The 12,025-nt window shown below is 32.8% G+C and overlaps 1 protein-coding gene across 2 annotated transcripts in view; it reads right to left on the bottom strand.

The window, feature by feature from the left end:
- LOC148627681 (ataxin-10-like) overlaps positions 1–12,025 on the bottom strand; it is a 36,632-nt gene that overhangs the window by 19,931 nt on the left and 4,676 nt on the right. For both annotated transcript variants that reach the window (XM_088577018.1, XM_088577021.1), the window contains exons 3-5: positions 10,388–10,555; positions 8,794–8,871; positions 6,923–7,064 (exon numbers count right to left, since the gene is read on the bottom strand). In XM_088577018.1, the coding sequence (XP_088433144.1) occupies positions 6,923–7,064; positions 8,794–8,871; positions 10,388–10,555 (388 nt within the window). The remainder of the gene's footprint in view (positions 1–6,922; positions 7,065–8,793; positions 8,872–10,387; positions 10,556–12,025) is intronic.

The raw sequence follows: 12,025 nt of genomic DNA, 5'->3' as shown, positions 1-12,025 counted from the left end.
AGGTCGTGCTATACAGGTAAATGGAATAACAGTATCTAATTATGTTCATTTCAATGCAACTGTGTTATAAAAAAGAAAATCAAACTTGGTATGACATAGCATCACAGGAAATACATACATATTTATACTTTAGAAGTTTTTAATTTGGTATCAAGGATACATTTAGATAATTATTCAAACGACAAATTTGTTGCCAAGGTCGCTATTTGAGATGCATAAATGTTAATTTTCAAACATCAGAGGCATTCATCTCCTGTAGACGGCAATGTACTGTTCGTATGTTCTTACAATAACTGATAGAGTAATCAAGGGAACCAACGTTATAGCGGTAATCAAAAGAATGTAATCCGGGAACAAAGACCAGACATGGAAAACAGACATACACAAAAAGAACATTAAGTAACTAAAATCATACATACAAAGTAACAAAAGCAAATGAGCAACTCGGACTCCACTAAAAACTGGTAGCATGGACCAGGTGCACCGGTAGGGTAAGCGTCCTCTGCTTTTCTAGAAACACCCGCCGAGTTGCTCATAAAAAGTCAAGTTCGGGGTAGACAAACGAGGAAAGGAAAACTATGACCCGTTGAATAAATCATTTTTCATGGTGCTGATGGATACACCATAACGATCCACGAGTTCATGATGACGACCATAAAACTTCTGTAGTGATGACTTCAATCTTGTAGCAACATAACCCTGTTCCAGAAGCCTATTTGTTAGAGTTCTAGCGCGATGCAAAAAGTCTGCGTAGTTTCGGCAAGCTCTGGCATAACGTACGAGTTGTGATATGAACACTCCATACGCAGGTGCCGAAGGGATGTTGCCACAGGTGAAAGGAAAGTTGACAATTCTGAATGAAAAGTCATCACGTTTGTCGTAAAGTTTGGTCAATAGTTTTCCTTTATCATCGATTTCTAAGTGTAGGTCAAGATATAAGGCTGACTTCACAGTGTCTGTAGTATCCTTTATTTCAAGTTCTTTTGGGTAGATGCGATGTATCAAATCCCCGAAATTAGGATTGTTTAAAGATAATACGTCATCTATATAGCGGAAACTAAGATTGAAAGATCTAGCCAAACGATATTCTTTCTTTCTTATCAGATCAGCTATAAAGTCGGCCTCATTAGGGTGAAGGAATAGGTCAGCAAGTAAAGGAGCATAATTTTTTCCCATTGGAATGCCGACCGTTTGTTGAAAAACACGTTAACCACACTGGACAAATATGTTGTCGATTAAAAATTCCAGCATTTTGTAAACATTTTCCTCTGTATATTTGGAAGATGATTTGGAATTATTTCTCACAAAGTATGAAGAATCTCTACCAAGAACTATATATTTTGTATCTAGGTGTACCATCTTTTTTGGAAAAACAACGATGTATAATGTTTTTAAGTCGGGATTTTAACTGAGTATGGGGAATAGAAGTATACAGTGTTGAAAAATCATAGGTTTTAATGGTATTATATTCTGATAATATTTTTGAACTGATTGTCTCCAAAAGAGCTTTTGAATTTTTCAGGATCCACATTGAATTAATACCACTACGAGAGTAACAAGTGTTGTGGTAGGACTGCAGACCCTCTTTGACAGTTGTGAGTATAGAAGTTAAAAGTTTTGAAAGAGGTTTAGTGGTACATTTTGCAGATCCAGCTATGAAACGTTGTTTGTATGGATTCTTGTGGAGTTTAGGAATCCAGTACATAGACGGTAAATCACAATCATCGTCCTTGGTAGAGAGACCAAACGAGGATAGCACAGATTTATGGCTTTCCACAATCTCTTCTTTGGAGACAGTGGTAGCAGTATAGGTCCTATCACTGCTACCGCTCTCTACGTCTACCTCTGATAATAAACATTGGATATAAAACGTTTTGCAGACGAAAACAATGTTGTTTTGGGCTTTGTCTGCTGGTACGACAACATATTTGTAATGTATAGTAGACAATGTTTTTGCTACATCGGGGTCTTTGAAAACTGATGTAGCCTTGGCACTCATTGACCTACTTAAACTTTCATTCGTTTCAAAATTAAAGACTTCTCGGCCTTTAACCACTCCGACAGAGATGATGTCAAACTGATGTCAGGAAACCATGAAAAATCTTTGAAATATACCTTTCAAACGCAACTAGAAAGATTGGTGCATAAACAGGTATAGCAAATTTTACACTGTAGATCTTTTTTTTGTTCTTCAAGTTTCTTTTTACTTCATACAAGTGTGGACATAGACTGGTACTGCCAGAGGGACAAGTATGGACGCTGACTGGCATTGCCCAACCAGCGAATTTGAACATACAAACGTTTTGCCTTGAAAGAAAAACCAATAAAACCAAGATTATAGCGGAAATTAAAAGAATGTAATCCAGAGACAAAGACCAGACATGGAAAAAAGACAAACACAACAATGAACATAAAGTAACTAAAATAATACATACAGAGTAACAAAAGTAAATGAGAAACTCGGACTCCACTTAAAACTGGGAGCATGGACCAGGTGCATCGGCAGGGTGAACGTGTTTGCATCGTCTAGAAAACTCCTCTACTTACTGAAATCAATAACTGAATTATACACATGTTGATAAATATCTATTAAAATGTGTTACTAAATATCTACTATTATCAATAAATGTGTTGAACTTGCTATGTCGTGTAAATAAGGATTGGGCATTTGACCTCCGTCAAAACAAAAAAATATCTTATGCACTGAATCCCAAAAGTTATTAGGCTGTGGACTAAGTCTATTACATGTTTAGTCTTTGCATATTTTGTTTTCATTGTATCTTTATGAATTATTTCACTTAAAAAAAATAAACGAAAATAAATCCCTACCTAGCTACTGACCATATATCATTATTTTTCGGCCTTGGAAATTTTCATCAATTGCCCGGCATGCATTAATATCTGTCTTACATCCACTGGAAAGTGTTAATTTTATCCGAAAAAAAGTATTTTGCTGGGTCAAAGATTCAGCAAATTTTGTAGGCTATACAATGCTGCATATTGCATGCTTATCACAAATTCAATCATTAGGTCACGGATCGACATTAAATCACGTAATAATGCATTAATTTTAATGAATTTAATGAATGAATATGGTCACTCATTTCCCCGAATACACAATGACCCACATTCAGGGGTTTGACTATGCCCGGTGACTTTGTAAACGTTTTGATGCTTTACACCGTCCGTGAGAGCCCCCAAACGATAGCCAAAGACGTTTAGAAACCCCTCAGTCCGTCATGTATTACACATATGAGTGCAAACCGGGTCTAACAGTATTGAGTATAGGCTAGAAACCACTAATTCCACTTCCCATAGGCTTCTATGATAATTTCACAATATTCAATGGCTTCTCTGGACTTTACCTTAACTTTAACCTGCAGAGGACTATATATCAACATGATTCTACAATATGTCAGCTCACAATCCTCAGAATGGCATGTGAGGTTAGCACACTTGCAGTGCAGTACTGGTCACCAGAAGTGAAGGGTCTATAAATAGCATGGGAAATCTCAGTGGTTTCATAAGATAGGGGTATATTTAGAAATCATTATGGAGATTAGGCTTCACATCACAAGATGCAAAATGCACCTATAAAATGTACAGAAATGTTTTTCCTTTCAGAAATTGTTTAAATTATTTAATTAAGATGAGAACTTTTGTCACAGCACTATGAGGAACAGGGGTAATTTCTGCGTAGGACTATTTTTGCATACGTTCCAAATGCTCATTGGTTGAATTGGTGGTCTGTAACCTAAAGGGTCACTTTCTGTCTTAGAAAAAATAAATAACTATACAAGTACCTTCCTATAAACATACTAAATGCATTTGCAAAGTTTCAGTGAAATGTGACAAGCATTTTTTTAATATTTGATTTTTAAATATAGGGTAACCAAGTTGCGCGGGCAAAATAGTGACAATATTATACCATACTTAAATGCATTAAATATTTGCAAAGAACTTTTTCTGACTTTTCAAATAAAAAAAATCAACCACGACTTGTTTTTTTTGACAATATTTATAAAGAGATAGCCTTTAAAAGTAATCATGTTCTGAAAAATTGGTCTGTTTTTAAAAAATTATGTCTGACATGCCTCCCCCTTTTTCTTGATCACATGTCAAAAACCCTAAATCTTTAAATTTTCACAAAAGGTGATATCTTTGACTTTAAATATGTAAATAGTGTTTTCACATTAAAACATGACCAGTAAAGGGCACCTAAAGCGAAAAAAGTACTCAAAAATGGATTTTCCATGTTGCCATAAGGAAATGATTACATGTCCTTAACCGCAGATATGAAAGTGAGTTTTTCCTCATTTCTAACCAAATTTTTGCTCAAATTTACACAAAACTTGATTTCAAGTGCTGATTACCACCATATTTAGGTAAATATAGCCCTCAAAGTTTAATATTTGATATTTCTACTAAATTTTCTACACTTTTTTATAAGATAGGACATAAAAATCAGCCAAAAAGACCAATTTTCCATAATTAGGACCTACAACTTAAAAAAATGCATATTTTGAAGGATTTTTGTAGAGTATTCCTCTCATGGCAAAGTTTACCAGATCTTCAAGTATTTTAAAGCTATTGCAAGAAACTTTTCATTTTGCCATGGCTTCAGCTTAAGGCTAGAAACCACTAACTCCACTTCCCATAGGCTTCTATGATAATTTCATAATATTAGATGGCTTCTCTGGACTTTACCTTAACTTTAACCTGCAGAGGACTACATATCAGCATGATTCTATATATGTCATCTCACAATCCTCAGAATGGCATGTGGGGTTAGCACACTTGCAGTGCAGTACTGGTCACCGGAAGTGAAGGGTCTATAAATAGCATGGGAAATCTCAGTGGTTTCACAAGATAGGGGTATATTTAGAAATCATTATGGAGATAAGCCTTCACATCACAAGACACAAAATGTACAGAAATATTTTTCCTTTCAGAAACTGTTTAAATTTTTTAAATAAGATGAGAACTTTTTTCACAGCACTATGAGGAACAGGGGTAATTTCTGTGTAGGACTATTTTTGCATACGTTCCAAATGCTCATTGGTTGAATTGGTGGTCTGTAACCTATATATGTTGGCACGAAAATGAAAATTAAACCAAGTATTTATAGAAACAGTCAGCTGATAGTCAGCATCACTCATATCGTGCAAATGATTGGCCAACACTGTGTCACGAAAGATTTTTTGGGGGGATTTTAGTGCATGGTTTATATCCACAAAGACAGTCGAATTATATCCTTGAAGTAATGACATTCTAGCTTTATAATGCACGAAATGAAGGATGTAACTGATATACAGAAAGTGCTATCTTTTTCAACTTCATTGTTGTAGTGTTATTTAACAATCAATCTGATGTGATAGTATTTCACCATAACATTAAAGCTTGCTGCATCTCTGAATTCTAATTGTGAAGTAATATTTGGCACAGCAGGTTTTTGATATAAAATGAATGTAGTCATTAAACTAAAATCACTTAAAAATTACAATTTAAATAAAAAAATGTGCATACAAGTCAAAATTCAGCATATAAAAATATAGTGCCAAGAAATTATTTTTTGTTAATTCGAACAAAATCATATTTGAGATCCATTTTGGACCTCAATATGGGCAAATTTGAAAATATGGTCTTTATTCTGATATCAACATTAGGGATTAAATACACTAAATTGGAGAAAAAACACCAAGATTTCAATTTTGTCTGAACAATATCAAAGCCTAAGTTAACATTCTTTGAAATTCAGTGTGAACAAATATAGAAACATGGTAATTTTAAATTTAAAGTCTAGGTTCAAAGAAACATTCAGCTGATGGAAATACAGGTATTAATTTCTTCTATGAAATATTAAGTCAAATATAATTTTGGACCCCAATTTTAACCAACAAACAAAGCCCAAACTCTAAAACCTAAATATATTGTTATGATCAGAATGAAAAAAAAACACCAAGACAGTAACTCTTGTATAAATCAAATTATTTCTGTCAAAAATTGTAAAAGATACATAAAAAACAGCATACTACTTTAATGAACACTTAAACACATAAAACATTAGTCACCTTTTTGCATTTTAAGACCTTTCTGACTTAATTGCTGAAAAGTTATTGAGCATGTATGGTACAGCTTTGCGTAATACAAAAGATTTTTCCTTGCAACAGTATATATTGGACATGCCCAAAAACTACTGCACAATTAAGACAAAAAATTTATTACTCTTAATTAGAAAATCAATGGAATGCAATGGAAAGACAAACATTCTACCAAATATTATCAAAATTATGAGAATCTTTGAGTTATTGAAAGACCTATAGATTGATGGATTGACTGACCTATAGATTGATGGATTGACTGACCTATAGATTGATGGATTGACTGACCTATGGATTGATGGATTGACTGACTATAGTACCAAAAGAAACTATGTATGCTGTTTGGAATTGAGTGTTTGAACTATGAATTCAGTCGCACAGAGTGTGTCATAGGAAGTCTTGCATATGTATCTTGATCTAGACATTGGCAATATAACAAAACAGCAGTTAATATAAACAAAAATTAAATGCTATTTAATGACATATAGTTCTTCTTAATTGGCAAAATCTTAAATTGAACTAAGTCTTCAAAAAAAATAAGAGGCTTCCAGGAGCATGAATTGCTCACTTGCTAAATTTTTCCATTTCAAAAACAATAACTATAACCAGGAGTTGTCCTACAATTTTGACTCAAGAAGACTATGGTAGGTTTTATCATAGGGATCATTTCTTCAGTTGAAAGTTTTCTTCCATCTATTATATTTTTCAATGACTGACAATGACCATGATGGCCAATGTCAAATGATGGCAGTTACTTACATAGCCTTTGACCAGATGAGCTAAAAATTCAATTCAATTCAAAACATTTCAATCTGACTTACCTGATCTTCATGCTTTTCTAGCAGGGTTAATATTTTATAAGCTTGTGTTTTGACATCTTCAGCTAAATAGATAAGATTTGATACAGCAGTTTCTGGTTCTGTTTTCTGTATCTGATCCACAAGAACCTCTAATACTAATAACCTATTAAAAACAGAGTAAAAAAACATTCTAAACTGATGAATAGGTTCTCACGCCATTTTTATAATTGTCAGTAAATTATCAATGTAGGTCAAACTTAATGATCTTGCTCTGTCAGTGTAATTTAAGTTCCATTTTTTGTTGTTGTAAATATCAGAAATGCTCTGTTAATGCAACACAATCCACATAAAATACAAGGTCCTGAAATATTAACAAAACTGACAAACTTAAATAACAACAAAAAGAATGATTAGCAAAGCCAGATTATGCTTTCAAACTTTTATGCTATACTGAAATTAAGTTAAATTCTACTTTATATTTAAAAAGCAATTTAGAATTATTTATTAAGTAAAACAATACAACTCCATAGAATTTAATATGATGTAGTGCAAAGGGGAATAACTAAATATCAGTAAGGCATACAAGTTTGAAAGCATATGTACTTGCTGATTTTTTTTCTCTATTCCCTATATGGTTGAGATGAAAACATTATAAACATCACGTCAGTATCCAGGGGCAGGTTTAGGGAGACGTAATTAATCACAATCAGATTATGACATTTTTAATGAATGAATATGATAAATTGTCATATTCAATACAATATTTAGCAGATAACAACAGTTTTGTTTTTTTTTTCTTTGAAAAGAGAGGGGGCATATACCCATTATGCCCTGACCTAGACCCACTCCTGGTCAAACTTAGACTTGCTTTAAGGTCCTTTTTCTACTGATACCAGTAGTGTAACTTCGCTCATCTGTAATATCATCCAAAACTTCTAAAATGTCCACACCTATGGAACCTCTGGTTTATTTAACAAGATCATTTTCAGAAAACTATGAACATTCATATATATTTCAATCAGGGGTTCCAAATTCCAGAACTAATTTCTGTCATGGAGCTTTAAAAATTATATTTACTTGGGTTCTAGACCTTTAACCTTTTATACTTTAATGTGACCTATTGACCATTCATTGAAACATAAAAAACTACCTTTCCAGGATATTTAGAATGTAAATTCTTAAAATGAAATAGTGTATTAAAAAAGAAGTTATTGTTTTTTTTTGTTTTTTTTTGGAAAAACCCTTTGACATTATTCAATTATTGTTCTTTTCAGCTGGGAGGCAGTTGCCTCCATTGCCTCAATGGCAATACAACCCTGAAAGCGTTTGTGGATTTAATAGTTGAGCAGGTAACCTTTAACTTCCAATCCAAACTTTTATGTGGACAAATCTCATCTGAATTGAGCATTAAATTGTCATTTCATTGTGCACATTTAAAGCCCATTTAACTTAACAGTTTGGGTCATAACTCCCAAGACCTTTCCTATGTGATATCGAATTCAATAAGATTCATATACTAATACCCAAATTATTGTAAACAATGACAAGGATAAAGCAGGCAACACTGACCAAGCATTGCTGTGGTTAAATAAAACCCAATGACTTAAGAGTATTGTAATATCATTGTATGGGGTAGATAACAATGACTTAAGGGTATTGTAATATCATTGTATGGGGTAGATAACAATGAATTCAGGGTATTGTAATATCATTGTATGGGGTAGATAACAATGGCTTACTCCATTTTCAGGTAAAAGTTTCATTCATAAGCTTAGTCTACAACAAACTGACATGTATCTTTTAACCAATATCATATTTGTTTTACAAATTAATGAAATAACTTTCTGAATAAATTATGAAATGTAAATACTGCCCACCTTAACATGACTTACCTCCCATTGTCTTTCAAGGATGGAAAAATTGACAAAAAACATTTGTCTACTTTACATATACTTTCTATCACAAACAACCTACATTAGATTAAAATTTATACATAAATATATATAATATGTACAACTGAAACAGTGACACTGAAAGACACAAAATGTATAAATGTAAATCAAGGTTTATTGTCACCAAGATCTCGATGAACAATACAGAACAATATGTAATATCTGTTTTCAATAAAAACCTCCATCTGTCATAGATTGTATGCCTCTTTCACTAGACATGACCTTGAACAGTAGCACAAAGGGTACCCTGCAAGAAGCAGGAACTATTTACCCTTCCAGAGCATCTGAGTTTAACCCTATTTTTAGGTGGTTAATAGTCTTTCTTTTTAGTGTGCAGTTTTCAGTTATTTGGGATGTGTTACTTGTTCTATATTAGCAGGGCACAGCTTGATACAATGGCAGATGTTGAATCCTGAACAGCTGGGGCAATATGGATACACCATTCAAACTTGAAACAGCTTTAATTTTTATTGTGATAAGACTTTTGACAAAGTATAAAAATCTACCCTTTTTTACCCCTAACTCCTAAATGATTCCAGTCACAACCTCCAAAAATCAATCCAAAACTTCCTTTAAGAGTATGGTTCATTGTGGTAGAATTTCACAGAGATTCAATCTTTTTTACTCTATTTATCACCCAGAAATCAGAAAAAAATTATCTTGCTCCATTGTGCCCCTAATTCTTAATTCAAGTCACAAACCCAAAAATCGATCCAAGTCTTCTTTTGAGGTATGACACATTGTGGTACAATTTAAAAGAGTTCCATTCACTTTTACTCTAGTTATTGTCAGTCTGGCCCATTTTTGGTCCCTTACTCCTAAATTCTTTAAGTCATAGCCTCTTAAAATATCCATGCCTTCCTTTAGTAGTATAGCATTTTATGATAAAATTAAAAATAGTTTCAATTACACAAAGAGTTTTTATCTGGACATCAGGAAAATCCTTGTTCCTGACACCTTTTTGGCCTCTCATTCCAAAACAAATCAAGTCTTAACCTCCAAAATCAATCCCATTGTGACCTTGGCTGCATAAAATATTGTGGAGTAATATCATAGACATCCAATATTTTACTAAAGTTGTTTAACTTTATTTTTGACCCTTTTTTTGCCCCTAATTCTTAAACCGTTGGGGCCAAAACCCCTAAATACCAACCTTCCTTTGGTGGCTTAATGCCAGGTTGTAAAATTTTATAAAGTTGAAACAACTAATATTCATGCATTTGAACAAAAAACAAATGTTTACAGATGATGCTTACAAAACCACCATACCATTCCCGACCCATTGAAATACATTTTGCCTTTGCTAGAACAAATCCTGAATTTGGTACTTTTTCTACTTTTCACCTATATGGGCAACTAAAAAATTTGTACCAGACTGATTGAATTTTTACCTGACAGGTCAGGCAGTTCAGCATATTTCAACGGGTCTGCATTACATGAATGTTAATCCTATAAACATAACACTGCTCATCGCAACAGTTACAATTATAACCTATTAATTTAGTACTAATAAGCAAATTATTTTGTTACTTACCCCCACTCACAGTCATGTTCTATACAAAAATCAATCAGATTGATTAAAATCTGTATTGTGTTTTGATTGGTCCAAACTGTCTGGTTTTCTGTATTCCCAGATAAACATGTATGACATAACATGCATGTGTAATTGGACAGCTTCACATCAGATAGAGAGAAAAGATTGCTAAAATTAAAATGTATGTTATTTCATTTTTTTAATCTCTATATGTCTCTCAAAACCTGATAGTTTTAATAATGAAAATGAATGCAGAGCATAAAATGTACTGCATTGTTATCCATGATAATAAGCCAGTAAAAGCAAATTGCTAATTTGGTACTATGTGTTCAAATAAAAAAACTGGATTATCTCCCCTGTTACACAATGTAAATTTTTGATGCATAGATCTATATAAACTAAACTCTCAAACAAAATACACAAATTCAGTAAAGAAACTATCAATTATATTCAGTGATTAAAAGAGTAAAAAGCAAATGTCTTTATGAAAGAGTAATCAAGGTAACCAAGGTTATAGTGGTAATCAAAAGAATGTAATCCAGGGACAAAGACCAGACAAGAAAAACAGACATACACAACAAAGAACATAGAGAAACTAAAATCATACATGAAAAACTGAGTTGCATTCAAGCTGCATCATGATGTACATATTATGATTTTTTAAATTCTTTTTTTGAGGGTTTTTTTTTTTTTTGGAGGAGTAGGGGGTTTAGGACATTTTTTTAAATATCAAATCAGGTTTAAATTATTTTGAACAATAACAGTGAAAGTTTTCTTACATCAAAACTGGGATAAGTATTGTGGCTAGGTAGCCTACAGGACTTTCTGATACAGTGGATTCCTGTTAATGGCATCGCCTATTTGTCTTAAAAAAATATGTGTTTAACAGGAATATGCATTTATCAGAAATTGTCACTTCAAGGGAAAATAACTAATATTTTCAATATTTAAGTAGAACATATTCTTTTATCATGTCTTATTAGATTCCTGCTATAGTGTCTAGACAAAAGAAAGAAAATATTGTTGTCAACAAAGTCCTTATGAAAACTGAAGTATTTCACTACAATGCATTGTTGTTTTATCCATTTAAGTACATTTTTCAATAAATTTTGAAAAATACTTATGCAATAAAGAAGAATGGTCTCATTTTTGGTCTTATGTTATGCAAATATGAGAAATTTTTATATGGACAAGAAGGTTAACATTTTTGTTCTTTGAGGTTCTATGCAATCAACAGGAATATGCAATTAACAGGTATGCTATTAAGTGGAATCCACTGTAGATAATTAAGGAAGTCCTCAAAATTACATTTTGTATTTTGTGGTCCTTTCCTCAGGATTAATAAAATTTGAAGTATTATTTTGATAGCCCAAAAGACTACCAATTAAAATTTCAGGGTAGTCGTTTCTCAAATTAGTTAGGCACAAGACTACTGGACTACTGCTGGTGTCAAACCCTGTGACATAATAATAGAATAATTAATTGGAAAGAGAGTAATCCAAAATTTGATCATGAGTGCCAAAGAAGGCTTGGATTTAACAAGTCTGTGAAACTTGTTAAAGTATCATTCTCTGTAAGAATCAGGCAGTGGGTGGTACTTTATTTTTTCTTAATATGATCTTTTTTTGCCTCCAGTAT

Source organism: Perna viridis, chromosome 1 (assembly GCF_037379345.1).
Source record: "Perna viridis isolate PV_CMFRI_1.1 ecotype Kerala chromosome 1, ASM3737934v1, whole genome shotgun sequence".
Classification (NCBI taxonomy): domain Eukaryota; kingdom Metazoa; phylum Mollusca; class Bivalvia; order Mytilida; family Mytilidae; genus Perna; species Perna viridis.
This window is presented reverse-complemented; position numbering and strand designations above follow the sequence as displayed.